The 14,715-nt window shown below is 41.0% G+C and overlaps 2 protein-coding genes across 2 annotated transcripts in view; both read right to left on the bottom strand.

Moving 5' to 3' along the window:
- The window catches only part of Acadm (acyl-CoA dehydrogenase medium chain), a 28,179-nt gene extending 15,216 nt beyond the window's left edge, over positions 1 to 12,963 (bottom strand). The window contains exons 1-6 of the mRNA XM_004648572.3: positions 12,843 to 12,963; positions 9,252 to 9,339; positions 2,949 to 3,046; positions 2,764 to 2,833; positions 1,636 to 1,736; positions 915 to 995 (exon numbers count right to left, since the gene is read on the bottom strand). Of these exons, the coding sequence (XP_004648629.1) occupies positions 915 to 995; positions 1,636 to 1,736; positions 2,764 to 2,833; positions 2,949 to 3,046; positions 9,252 to 9,339; positions 12,843 to 12,872 (468 nt within the window). The 5' untranslated portion in view covers positions 12,873 to 12,963. The remainder of the gene's footprint in view (positions 1 to 914; positions 996 to 1,635; positions 1,737 to 2,763; positions 2,834 to 2,948; positions 3,047 to 9,251; positions 9,340 to 12,842) is intronic.
- LOC105741328 (WW domain-containing adapter protein with coiled-coil-like) lies at positions 5,870 to 7,793 on the bottom strand. The gene is given in 1 exon segment (XM_012513321.2): positions 5,870 to 7,793. A coding segment is annotated over 1 exon segment (1,494 nt). The 5' UTR covers positions 7,694 to 7,793; the 3' UTR covers positions 5,870 to 6,199.
- Positions 12,964 to 14,715: the final 1,752 nt, after the last annotated feature.

Genomic DNA, 14,715 nt, shown 5'->3' with positions numbered 1-14,715 from the left:
AACACTTAAGCTCCCTTCATTCAATCTCAATTCCTTCAGAAGTGGTTTCTCAGAACTACCCAGTTCCTGAACAGCAAAGTTAGGTAGCTATCCTGAAAGCAAGACTATTTTGGCACTTTTTTGGGATCCCAAAAACACGAACTAGGCGTCTCGGTTACTTTTCTCTTGTTGCTGGGACAAAATACCTGACAACCAAAATTAAGGAAAGAAAGGCTGTGGAGGTTTCAATCCATACTCAGTTGGCTCCAAGGCAGAGTGGCACGTGGCAGAGAGCAGCCTTTCATAGTGGCGGAAAACAGCAAAACAGCAAGAGCAAAAAGGGAGGAGCAGCCACTGCTTGCAGCAGAGGCCTCTCGTTTCCTTATATTGCATCCAGACTATCTGCCTCAGGGTGGGTGTAGCACTCATACCCAGAATTCCAGCCTTAGATCATGAATTAATCACAAACTCTAGAAGCCAGTCATCTCATCGCTGCCTGAGGCTTTGTGGGGATAATTAGAAACAAATTATAGCAGCAGGTATATCTTATGTGGAAATCAGCAGGAGAATTATTATGACACTTTCTTGGAAATATCACTGTACCTATACCTACCTATGTTGCTAACTTTTGTCTTAATGTCATATAGTCCATATATACATATCGATTGAAAAGGAAAAACACCACCTTCTTAACCTTTCTAAAATGTGGGCCAGGCATGCATGGCAGTGCATACCTATAATCCCAGCTACCTGGGAGGCTGAGGCAGGAGGACTGCAGATCCAGGAGCACTGTGATTAACAGCAAGATCCTATCTCAAAAGAAAATAAAAGGCTGAGGTCCCGAGTTCAGCCTTTGGTATCATAAAGGAAAAAACAAAACAAAACAAAACAATCCCAGTGAAATGTGAAACAAAGCAGCAGCTGTACATACTCACACACATTATTGGTTCCTCAGTCATCCTTCCCAAATACTTCTTTCGTTGTTGATCATTTCCAGCAATAATAACAGGCATTTGCTAACACAGAAAATTGACATTAAAAGATCAAGATTTTTATTACGTATGAAAATTCAGACTCTACCATTAAAATCAAAAGAACTACCCCACCAAAGCTTAAGTTCAAAGAATCTGTATTTATTTTGCTTCTAAGTTAAAAAGCCAAACCCATGAGGAAATGTACCTGCTAATTCAAGTATATGCATAACATTAAGTTATGTGGGGGACTTGTTGGTGACACAATATGTAAAAGTTTACAAAAGTAAAATGCTCAAACAAAGCATAGCATTTAGGATGTGTGACCTGCTGCTTATGATCAAGCCTCCTGTCTCAGAAGTGCTTACTAAGTTTCAGGGATGCTGACCTGGGAGCTTGCCAACTGGATCAGCTCTTGAATGCTTGCTTCAAGCCTTGCCCTTGTGTAAGAATTCCCACAGCAGCTATGCCAGAGCAACTACAGCCAAAATATACAGCTTTCCCACAAGGACAGTTAAGAATCTGTGTACTGCCAACACCATAAGAAGGTTAAGCAAGTCTTGAAATCACAACTCCAGGCTTCACTGGAGTTTTTAAAATTTTTTTGTTTTGTCAATTAATGGTACTTAGTTATGAGTGTCTCATGAACAGATCAGCTAGGGAAGTAATTGTGTAAATAACTTACCCCCAAAGAATTTGCTTCAACAGCAGTCTGAAACCCTGTACATCCATACGCCAATTCTTCAGTAATTAAGCATGCATCAAAAGTTCCAAGTCCAAGACCTCCTACAGTGTCAAAATGTTTTAAAAGCCAATTATATTATCTAGTGAATCTCAATCAAAATAAAGGGGAGCTATTTTAATTACTTCTAATATAATCTGACTTGTTTAAAAAGCAAATGTACAATTATAACATATGTAAATATTCTGGCTGGCAATAACAACTTATACTTTTCTAAAATAAGCTTTAAAATTTCCAAAGAAGTATTCCTTTATAATTTGGACCTTTATTTTTTAAAATGTGATTTTGTAAAACTTTGCCTCAACTCCCATAAAGCTTAGACACATTGATTTGACGAAGACAAAAACAATCGCATTTAAAAATAGTCTCAGTAAAAGGTGAAACAGAAAGTAGGATTAAAATGTAACAATTATTGAGAAAAAAACAAGATGAAATGCAGCAAACTGATCAATTATAGACAAGAAGTTAGCTAACTTAGGATCAAATTAAGGTTGGATGGGAGAAAGAGATATATCTATGTATCTAAGCAGGATGCTTGGGACAATTGTACTGTGGATTTCTGCTGGGCACTGGAAAGGAGCAGTTAATGCTTAATTTGTTTTGCCTTTTTTCAATTCTTTTCTTTTTTCTAGTCTTAATTTCTTGTAAATTTTTTCTTTTTCTCTTTCTTCTCCCAATTTTGCATGCATATATCTGGTACATGAACAACTAATTTGGAGAAACCACTATGCATTACAACAAATAATGAAAGTGAAATTCATTGTATATTGAAAATAATGAAGTGAAATTCATTGTATATTGTTCAGTGCAGTTATGAATCATTAGTAATTTCTCTGTTTTAATACTATTTTGTACTCTCTTTAAAAAAATAAAGGCTGGAGTCAGTTAAAAAGAGGAAACAGTGCCTCTCAGTGTTGGGTATAGGTATCTAAGAGCAGGCAAATGTATTCTGAATAGGAAAGCACAGAAAGCAAGCCATTCAATGTCAACAAATGCTTAAATGAATGAGTGAAGTTTAACATTTTTCTTTTTCATATCCATTGTTGGACTAAAAATGTGAAGAAAGATTACCACAACTCTCTGGAATGTGTGCATTCATTAAACCAAGCTCCCAGGCTCTCTTAATTAGGGGCAAAGGGTACTAAAAGAGAAAAAAAAGGAAAGAACAGTTATAATGTGTCTAATATTTAAAGTTTGATTACATAATCTCATAAAACACTTGAGATGTATTTCTCCTTAAAAGTGTGTGTACTTACTTCACCAGTTTTATCATATTCTGCAGCAACTGGGATTACTTCTTCCCTGGCAAATTTACGAGCAGTAGCTTGAAATTCTTTCTGTTGTTCAGTTAACTCTGAGGCAAAATAATTCAAGAAACATTAAAATAAGACAATGAGTTGAGAAAAACTTCTATAAAGTCATATGTAGAAATTTATATTTACAAGGTATACATTTACCTTTGATTTAGCAGAAAATGAAAGACTACAATGTAATCTGTAACTGATCACAACTTCACTGTACAGTACTATCTGTCAACACTAATGCTGAAGGAAATAGCTAAGCTTTGTAGGATCTACAAAAACAGTAAAGATACAAATTCACAGAGCTACTTCTATTTTAATTGATGAGGTAAAAACACATACATAAGTTTATTTCTCATTCCCAAGCAGGTTTATCAAGCGTTTACTAACACTGAAATGAAACTACTATCTAAGACATGCTACTAATTGTAAAAATTTGTCTAAAGAAATGTGGCACACTGTCACCAAATGCAAGAAATCTTATTTCAAACAATATCCTGGGTATTAGCAATACCATAATTTCTATTTCACCCCTTTATACTAATTTGTGCACTTAAATGTGTCAGTTTAAAGAAAGTTGTAGATGTGATGGGAAAATTTCTCAGGAAAAAGTAATATAAAATTCTGCTGCACTAACAATGACATGGGTCCAAATAATTCATTTATAAAAAACAAAGACTTGCTATTGCAAAGCTAAAGAGATACACGTGATGGCAGGACCAAAAAAAATCAACCATTAGCTGCACGTTTTCAAATCTACACTATCTAACTTTCTTTCTTTTTTATGTATTTGGTATAGGGTTTCACTACACAGCTTGAACTTGTAGTGATCCTCCTGTTTTCAGCCTCCCCAGTGCCAGGATTACAGGCGTGCGCTACCTGTCTGAGGCTCAGCGTGCCTAAGGGCAGGGTGGCGTGGCCTTTGGTGCAGGGGCTGGAACTCTGGTCCCTGCACTTGCCTAAGCAGGTGCTTAGTTTGCTGAATTATCTCAACAGCCCATTTAGCATTTTAATGCTGTTTCATCCAACATCAAAATGTAGATAAAAGAGTCTATGATTAATTCAGGCAAGAAGAATGAGATCAAAAGCACAGAAGAATATTTGTGATTACAGTGATAATTTGTATGGGAACATGAAAGAGATAAGTATAAAGACAACAGAATTTTGGTTCTGAATTGAACAGAAGATTAAATCTTTCATTTTATAGATAAGATAAATAATGCATGGAGGGAAGAAATGATTGCCTCCTAGTCTTATAATGAATTAGTAAAAGTATAGTATTTTGGTCCCATGGTTTCTAAATCACAACCTTACTTCTAAGATTGAAGCCAGTCCCAACAAAGTTGTGGATGGATGCAGGGTAGGAGAGACTGGGATCTATCATGTATCTTTTGTTTAGAAACTACTTTGACTTGGTCACCATATGCTAGGGATTTATAAATGGCACATATTTAATTTTCAAAGAAATTCCATGTTAAAAAAAAAGAAAGAAATCCTGTGTTACAGACATTATTAGTTTTTTTTTAATGTGTTTATTACAACAGATACAGTTCACATCTGACTAGCTTTGTTTCCTCTTTCCCCTCCCACAACCATGTTCATTGGGCCATTTCCTTTTAAATGAGCACCCAGTGTACTTTCAGCACACATGCTCAGCAGTACTTTAAGTCCATTCTTACAGGGTGCAAATGGATTTTCAATAATTTATACAAACAAGTGGGTTATGCTCAATCACTGCAATTTTAAGCTACTGTACACAGGAATGAAAAGGTTATAGAAAAGTGCCATAGCAACAGTGCCTTAAGAAAGGAGGAAGAGCGTCTTAAAAAATGGGTAAAATCAGATCAAGGATTTAAGAGGGAAATGGAACACATGGAAAATGAAAAACATTTCTCTGCAAAACAAATGGAGAAGCACTGTTCTTGATCAGGTGCAAGTGTGGAAACAGTTGTTTCATGATATTTTGTACACTGCCCATATGGTTTAAAATCGCATCCTTAGACACAGATCGCCTGGCGCTTGCACTGAATTTTTGAAAATGCAAGATTTCTGAATGATAAACTAACCCCAATTTTTTTTCTTAAAAGCTAATTTTGCAGACAGATTTATTTTTATTTTTATTTTTTTTTTTTTTGCGAAACCGGGGATTGAACTCAGATCGCTGCGTTTGCCAGTCAAGCACTTAGCCTACTGAGCCATCTCCCCGGCCCCTTTTTTTTTTTTTTTTTTTTAACAGACAACATTAATTTTATTTGCATTTATTTTATGCTTAATTTATTCCCGTGCCATAAGTTTTTGTTTCTTCAGTTTCTTCTGGGATATCTTTTTCTTCTGTGCAACTTTCTTCTCTGGTTTGGGAACAATTTGTTCCTTTTCAGTAAGGATCATCTCAATATGGCAGGGGGAGCTCATGTATGGATTAATCCGGCCATGAGCTCTGTAAGTACGGCGGCGCATCTTGGGTGCTTTGTTCACCTGGATATGTTCAATAACCAGAGAATCTACATCTAAACCCTTAAGTTCAGCATTACTCTCTGCATTTTTAAGCATGTGCAGCAAAAATTCAGCACTCTTTTTGGGCCACCGACCCTGTGTCCAGCCCCACTGTTTGGCCTGGGCACACCTACCAACTCCACCATTGTAATGCCGGAATGGTACACATTGCTTCTTTAATGTGACATCCTTGAGATACTTGGTGGCCTTTCGGATATGCATACCCTTGATGGCCTGGGCAGTTTCACGCGTGTTCTTAAAGTGAACGCGAAGATTTGAGCCTCTTGATTTGCATGATTTTGTGGGGTTTTCTGGGTCAAGAGAGTAGCGAACCATTTTCACAGGTCACCTAAGGCCGCTTACAGGAAGAGCTGCAGACAGATTTACATGTGAAAGGCTAGGTACTTAGCCACCTCAGCATTGATTAGTTTTGGATGTCTAAGCTCTGTTACACATGGCTTCCCATGGCTTCACTCTACAAAACATATTTACAACGTGAAGAATACATCTACAAGAAATCTACATTTCAAGGGTTTTACAAATCAATCTTGTATCTTTCCCCTGAATTGACTCTCACAAGACCCTATCCCCTTGTCATTTTCTCTGCCCAGCTTAACTGTCCAAAGTCTACTTAAATGCAGCTCAAAAATGTTAAGATTGGGCAATAGATTTATAGTTCCTGTACTCAAAAACATGTGCAATTATTCACATCTTCACACCATAAAGGAATTCTGATTTTTTAGCTTTTCGAGTTCCTTAATTTGTTGTCTCAAAAACAGTACCCTTTGCTCTCGCAAAGTTGCTTGAATTTCACATACTCGGACTAAAGATCATAAATTTTTTAACTCAGTACATATTTCTGACATGTGAGTACTACCCATGTTATGGATTTCTTCACGCAATCTTGATGCTTGCTTCTCTGCATGGTCTGTGGGCCAGCCTTGAATGTGTTTTATGAGACTTTCATTGAAGTGTGCTGCTAGCGTAGGTGTTAAGGAACACGCAGGGCGAGCAGATGAGTTTTGTGGTACAACTGTTGCATTTGATGCACTACTACTTGAAGTGTGATTTGGACCAGGTGATGGACTTCTCTGGCTTGAGCACTGAAGACTTCGACGAGAGACAGGTTCATGACCCTGCTGTTTGTCAGCAGTGACAGGCTGCTGCTGTGTGGCCAATTGTGACACTGGTCCTTGCTTAACTACTGGAGTACTAACCTTTGGCTGTGATGAAACAGGAGTACTAATCAATGATTTAATAGGAACGGTGTTAGTCTGAGGTGTGCTTATCCTTGGAGACACGTAAGATCTTGGGAATGAGGCATCAGATGTTAAAGACATGGGAGACTGATTAGATGGCTGGGCTTGTGTAGAGAGCTGAGCAGCTTTAGAAATCAGAGATGTTATGTTGAAAGCAGATGGTCCAGTAGTAAGAAACTTATGAATTATAGACTGCAGTTAAGCTTGTGTCACAGCTGCTGTAAGAACTTCATTTATTTTGGATATGTCCATGTTAGAATTATTGAGTTGCAGAGTGGCTTGCAAAGCAGGAAGCAACTGTCTAAGAAGATTTGGGTCTTGAAGTAATGGAGGTATCGGTGACTGGGGAACAGGAGAAATGGGAATTGCAGAAGCAGATGTTGGAGGTGCAGATGTGGGGTTCAGTCCAGAGGCAGAAGATGTAGAAGGAGTTGTGTAAGAATGTGATACTGATTTGTCTCCTGCTGTAGATTTTCCACCGGCAAACCCACTAGTGGCTGTTGCTTGCATCACCTCTCTTCTGTAATCCCTATCTTTCGGAAAGTTATTAACTACCACCTTATTTGCTTCTTTTTGTCTCTGTTCTCTTTCAAGCCAGTCTTTTGGTTTTTCCCACTGTGAAACTTCTGTTCGGCAACTGTAGTAATATTTTTTCCCAGAAGAGCTAATATGCTCAGACCAGTCATTTGCAGAATTGTAAGATGCATCTGAAGTTTTGCTTGGATTATTGCTTGGATTAGAGGTATGTGAATTTGAACTATGAAAAGCTATGTGGTTGTGTGAATTTTCTTGTGGAGAGTAACTGGTCCCACCTTCCCTCTCTCTAACTCTGTGAGTATGCATATTTTTGGCCTTATTATGACCTATGCTGTCACTGTATTTGTTTTCAGGATTATCAGATCTTCGCAACATTTTATTTGGTGGTGAAGGATCTGCGGCGTCTCGCATCTTTTCATGTCTGTGGTCACCACTACTGGGGTGACTCTTGGATGAATACTTAAATGCCTGGAAAGGCTGCGAGTCCCCCCTCCGGTCGTGACAGCTTGGCTGAGTCCGGCCTTCCTCTTCCTCCTTGAGGCCTGGCTTGCCTTCTTGCGGCCCGACAGCCTTTTCCGGTTGCTGCTTCTTGTCTTCACGTTCAAGTCTGGCTACTGTGGTTCCAGTTTAGGGGTAGTCCTGGTCGGGGGCCTGCTGGCGGCTGGTCCCAGGGACTCCGAGCTGCAAAGTGTGGGAGCTACCTTCGGGAGGAAGACGGTGGGACGTGAGGGATGCCATCACAGACTAAATCTCAGAGGCGGCGGCATCTGTGCCACATTATCAGTTTTTAAAAGAACCAGATCAACTGGTTATAACACTTCTCTAAATTTTTTTCCTCTGAGCTTCACTCTTCCTCCCAAGTACTTCAGTTTTATTCTGTCATTCAGGAAGCCATCACAGATTTCTCCTGACAGTCTCTTTTTTTTTTTTTTAGGACAGGGTCTACAGAGTCTATAGGGTCTTACTATGAAGACTGGATTCGTAGTGATCCTCCCAAGTGCTGGGATTACCAGCCTGGGCCACCATACTCTGTCTCAATCACAGTCTCAGTGTGCCCCAGGGGGTGGGGCTGGCACAGAATCTGCTGAGCTAGTTGGCCTGCCCAGTCTCACTCTTGAGTGTGTATGGTAAGCTGAAACTTGATAGCAATCATACCAAACAATGATAGTATCTCAAAAGAAGCCAATAAACCAAATTGCTATCTTCACCCTGCTTAAAAATTTTTCACTTAATTCAGGAAAAAAAAACTTTATAAGAAAGGAAAAGAAAGTACTGAACAAAGACAATAATTCTAGGGAGTTGTGAGACTGAACTGCACCTGGGTGTGAGTTAATTGTTTCAGCTGCCTTGTAACTATTTTCTGAGATCAAGTGAACTGAGAATACAGACGTTTAACTAGAAGAAAGATGAGAATTCTGAATCAAGAAGCCCTTTCAGGGTCTAGAGGAAAAGATATCAAAGATGCTAGATTATTATTTCACATTTTTTCCTGGGGTTTTCATTTTAGAAAAAGGAAGGAAAATCTCATTTTTTCTTCTCTGACACCCCACTGCTCCCTAGTCCCAGGTCTGAGAACTCTAACTAACACTTCATAAACCTAAACTTCAAAAAATTGTCAAAACACGCTCTTGAGGTATTACCAGTTACTAGTATTGCATACCTTGTGTCTAAGAAGTATGTGTTGCATTCGTATGTATAGATTAAAAACTATTCCGATGTATCAGCAAATTGGTCACTTATCCTGAGCCACACATGTAGAAAAAAGGGAAGGAATATGTATGTACATATGCTGCTAGCACATCAAATGCATATGGTGCTATACTTCAGAAGAAAGTGAGATTAGAAGAACACTACGAGTACCTGAGCCACCTGCAGATGGTGTCTGGTTCTACTCTGTGACAGTCATGACCAAGTTTACAAATACACTACAGAAACATATTTTAAAGCCAAAAGAGAGAACAACACATACCAAAACTAAATCCCAATCCTGGTTCACGTTTGTGAGCAGGCTTTGTATGCTGTGCTCTCCACTCAAAATGAGAAATATTTCTTAGGACCTGTAAGAAGACAATGTAAAATAAAACAGATAAAATAAGAATCATATAATTGCTTCTTGGCCTTTTCACTAAGATCAAGCATGAAGAATCATACTACGAGAATTCCGATCAGTATGATGACATACGGCCACTTGTTTAATCATAAATATAGCCTTGATTTTTAAAGTCATTATTAAATACGTTTGATTATTTTTAATTTTATGTATTTGGTACAGGGTCTCACTAGCAGCTTGGGCTCATAGTAATCCTCCAGTTTTCAGCCTCTCCAGCACTGGGATTATAGGCCTGCACCACCATACCTGGTCTTGGTGGCTGCTCAGGGTGCCTGGGTGCAGGGCTGGCACAGCATGTAGTACTGGGAATCGAACCCTGGACTCTATGCTTGCCTAAGCAGATACTCAGTCTGCTAAGCTATCTCACCGGTCCTAATACTTTCAATTATAAATTTAAATAAGCCATTATGAACAGCATACAGGCTGTTAAAAAAGTAAAGAAAATAAAACTGATTGTATTTGTACTACATAGGAACATTAGGTTAGTAGCAGAATTTGGATCACTATTCTGGAAATTTCACCAATAAGCTCCTGGACATTAGTGGTTGAGAAATTGGTGTAAAGAGAATAATAGATAGAACTGTACTATGTTCAAGACCTGAATACTGCATCAGAACCCATCAATTTTAATTCTCCTTCAGCATGCCTCTGTGATCCTATCCCTGTGATCCTTTAGGTGTGCCTCTGAGAATCTTCCTTTGGAGGGTCATTTTTTTTTTGGTTCAGGGCATCAAACCACTTGTCATGGCAGGCACTTAGGCTGCTGAGCTATCTCCCTGGCCCCTGCAGGTCACACTTTCTAAGATACCTAGCTAACAAAGTGGGTATCATTTAGTTTTTTTCCTAAGACGCTCTAATAAGTTAGCACAAAACCACACTTTACCGTTTCTGTTCTTCATAGGCATTTTTACAGTATTCTAAGCCAAGGGCCTGCAAACTAAGGCAGTCATTATTTTGTTAAAACGTTTTGTTGGAACATAGTCATACCATATGATCTATTGCTGCTCTCACAGTGAAGCTGTTTGGTTGCCACAGGAGACCACATGGTTCACAAAAAGTATGCCAACTAAATGCCAAAGTTTGTTCTATTAATACACTTACCTTTTTTGTTTTCTTTCTTTTTTTTTTTTGGTGGAACCAGGGACTGAACTCGGGTCTCTGCGCTTGCAAGGCAAGCGCTTATTCCACTGAGCCATCTCTCCGGCCCAATACACTTATCTTAATAGCTAACATATAGTCCTTCAAAATGATGTATTAGAAATACAAACATATACAAATACTATACTTTGGATTTATTTATTTATTTATTTTTAGAGACAAAGTCTTGCTGTGTATTCTAGGCTGGCCTTTAACTCATGGTAATCCTCCTGCCTCAGCTCCAGAATGCTGGGATTGTTGGCATGCCCTACCATGCTAGGCTTTAACCCATTTTTATGTTAGTAACAACTGAATGATACAAAAGAAATGGCTATTAAAGTTACCTGAAAACCACAACAGGTGCTCCCATCAGTGGTTTGAAGGCAGTCAAAACGACATAGTTGACATTTTAAAGGATTCTGATAGAACTATAAAAATGGCGAACAATGTAACAGTTTCTAGAACTATATTTATGCTTCCCAAAATATGTAGAAATAAAGTGTTCACCTTGTAAATGACAATTTCAATCAACAGAGATTTGCCCATTTTTAAAGTAATAACATTACTGTCAAATATGTACTTTAGCCCTTTGAAAATAACACACCTCTATAATTCCAAAAAATTGTTTTACTGTATGAAGATGTGTCTTTTCCAATTTTCATTCATTTTATTTTGGGAGTAAAATGTGGTTCTCTTGCCCTCACTGTCTATAGCCTTCCCAGGGCAAAGATATTCTTTACAGTTGTCACATGTATCAGTCTACCGAACCCCAGGTCAAGCCCAGGATTGGAGCACTAGTTTTATTCTTATTTTACACAGGAAGGAATTGAGGGTCACAAAGGTCAGGTAAATAAGTCAAGGTCATTTTGCTTTTAGGCAGTAGAACCAGGGTTCTCATTTGTCACATCTGCTCTCAAGTCTATGCTATCTGCCAGCTTGCAACACTGCCCTTTCAGTCTCCTAAGTGGTCATCAGGCTCCACAAGGAAGAAAAACACTCTTCAAAAACCAGACCAAATAACCTGATCCTATTATAAATTTGATTAAAAGGTACAACACAAAAGTTATTCCTCACAAGACAGGTAAAATTATTTAACGAATTTTAAGTACTTCATAAAAGCCCATTTACATTATGATTTTTCCAGAAAACCCGTTATGTAAAACAAAGTGCCAAACTGCCAAAGATCACTGTCCACAGATCTGCCAATTGCATAATGCCAACCCTTTAGAGAGGTGTGCAGAAGCAGAACCAAGAAAATTACCCCTTGGAACTGCTGAGTTTGAGGACAGGTTACAGACTTCCAGCTTCTAGTCTAACTGAGAAAAGACGCTATCAGTAAGACTGCGTTTCTTTTTAAATTTTTCTTACTAGTATATGCTTGCAACACATAATTGTCATAGATTGCTGATTTTAATAACTCAGCCCTTTGCGAAGAACAGAATTGAAAAATATCCATAAGACCGCAGATTCAATCAAGTATCAATTCTGCAACAATACCAGCACTACATGAAGTACTCCCATGGTTTTCTTAAAAATTTCAGTGCTTTTATAGGAGAATCAAAGAGATACAGGAAAATAAGCTTTGTGATTAAGTTTTTTCCAGAACCTTCCTCGGAGACAGAAATCTTTCTTCTGATGTCAGAGTTAAAAATAATTTTAAAAGATCATTTCTCCCTTCCGAGTCCACCAACTTGCACAGCAACTGCAGAAACGGGGCAATCATACTCCGATCATAAAGCCTAAAGCGTCAGTTCAGTTTTCACGAGTCATTTACACGCCAGCCCTGCGAGTGTATCCCCATATTTAAGCTACCCAAGCGCATTTGGAACCCGGGATAATACCACAAGTTTCACGCAAACTTCTGCCGTCCTGCTTTTCCTTTCCTTTTTGTTTGGAGCTGCGCACCTGGCAGGGGCTCCCCCTCAGCAGGAAAACGGCGCGCTGGGTGCCCAAGCGCGGCCCTCCCCCCTGCCCGCGGCCGCGGCGCCTCGGGTCCACGCGCGCCGGACGCGCAGCGCACTCGCCGGCGGCGGGGCACGCGACGCGCTTTCGCTCGCGGGCGGGGGCCGCGGTGGGCATCTCCTGCAGGCCGCTGACAGCCGCCCTGGGGTCCCGCTCCGCTCTGGGCAAGGGCAGGAGGGTCCCGGGGAGGGGTCTGCAGGGCGTCGCGTCAGGGTCGCGAGTCGGCGGGGGTGCGCGACCCGCAGCGGGCAGGCGCCCACGGGCGGAGCGGAGGACGCAGAAGCGCGCCGCGTGCCTCTCCTCCACCCCGCACCCGCGTCCAGCCCCACCGCGGCCCTGGCGACCTCTCACCGCGCAGCTCCGCCTCAGCACCGCTGCCATGTTGACTGGAGCTCGAGCCGGCCGCACTGCTCAGCGGACCCTCGAGAGCCTCCGCGCGCGCAGGAACCCAGACCTCCAGGACCCCGCCCACAGCCAGTGGGCGTGGCCCGGTGGGGCGGGGCCCAGGAGGCGCGCGCGGCCCCTCCCCCTCCCCGGGGCCTGCGGGGGGCGCTTGCGCGGCTCGTCCCTGCGCATGCTCTGCGGGGCTGTCGGCGCGACCTTGAGAGAAGCGCTCGGCGCCCGGCCGACCAGAGTCCCGGACGCCGCCGAGGGCCGCTGTCCCCGCCCGCGGCCCGCCGACCTTTACCCGGAGAGCGATGTCACGCTGAACTTTCCGCCTTGTCAATTCAAAGTACACTTTCCTGTCAAACTTGAGCTAAAGCGAGGAGAAAAGGATGTTTGCATCCGAAAAAAAGCGTACACAGATGCAGTTAGTTGCTTAGAAATAGCGGACCGTTGTGAATATTTCCGAGGGATTTGTGCCCGGTAGTGGGAATGTGGAGCGTGTGCTGGGAAATGGGGTGAAAGGTGAGTCTCCAGGGCTCTAGGCCCGCGCGGCGAGCGGCGGACCGGACGACCTGTGGGTCCTGCCGGGAAGTCGCCGCGCTGCCGGGCTGACCCCACGCGTGCGGTCGCTGGCTGTCAAGCGGCCAAGTCTGAGGATTCGGAGATTGGGGTCACGCTAGTTAGGAAAGCTGATGAAAGCCCAAAGGCGAGCCAGGGCTGTCCGCTCAGCATTGCGCGTGTTCTCTCAACTTTGCAGCTTCATTGCTGCCTTTCTAGCTGCGGCTTTTGTCACCTCGCCCTTAAATCATACTGCTTTAGCTTAGCATTTTCTTTTTGCCTAAGAAAGCCCAGCCGTAAACTCATTCTAATTTAACTCTTTAATTTGTATATCCCCTAGAACTTTACAGTGTGTTCTCCAAGCTGAGTGCAAGGCAGAATGTTAAGTGCTGAATTCAAAATGTCAAGGATATTTGGAGAATGGAGAGTTTTGTCCTAGGATCACGAGAGGTAATCTAAAGGATTACCTTTAGAGGTAATCCTAAATGGACTCTTAGAGTTGGTGGGAAGCATAATTATTTTTTCCCACTCCTATTCTGACTATTTTAAGCTCAGAAAAGATAATCAAAAAGTCACACAAGCTCAGAAAAGATAATCAAAAAGTCATCACAATTCAAATACTTAGCCATGTCTATTATGTATTTATGTGTATACATATATGTGTAGTTGTTGTTTAGAATTGAAAATTGCACATGACACACCGTCTCTATATTCTTTATATACAACTGTCTCCCATAGGACATAAAGGTCTTATGTGTACCTTTAATACACCTTTGAAATAATTGTTCTCTATTGTTGTCCAATACTCAACATTTAGATTTCTCTAACTTCATAAAGTGCCATTTGTGTGAAGTTTTGTTTTCACACATCCCAAGAATCATTGCCCCTCAGGGTGAGGTTTTTAACTTCCTTTAGTCTCTCTTAGTATAATACCTCTATCCATTTTCCTGCAGTAATACAAAATTCCTTCCTTTAGGAGACCTAGCCAGTTATCCTGAGGAGTGCTCTTAGCATGAACTATGCCCCTAGATTTTATATTCTCTCTACACTGCAAGTTATAGAGGCGTAAATGCTTCAGGCTAACTGGTATTGGCAAGGACACTCCATATATCATACTGCACAATTCTTACTGCATCACACTTGGAAACGTTTGACATCAGGTTTTTTCACTATTACTGTTTGCTCATTTATTTAATCTTGTGACAGTGCTATGGTAAAAGTTTATGTTTCCCTTTGTTAGTAAAAAAATAATCTATTCAGTGACAGTTTGCACCACACC

Source organism: Octodon degus, unplaced genomic scaffold, assembly GCF_000260255.1.
Source record: "Octodon degus isolate 3935 unplaced genomic scaffold, OctDeg1.0 scaffold00444, whole genome shotgun sequence".
NCBI lineage: Eukaryota > Metazoa > Chordata > Mammalia > Rodentia > Octodontidae > Octodon > Octodon degus.
This window is presented reverse-complemented; position numbering and strand designations above follow the sequence as displayed.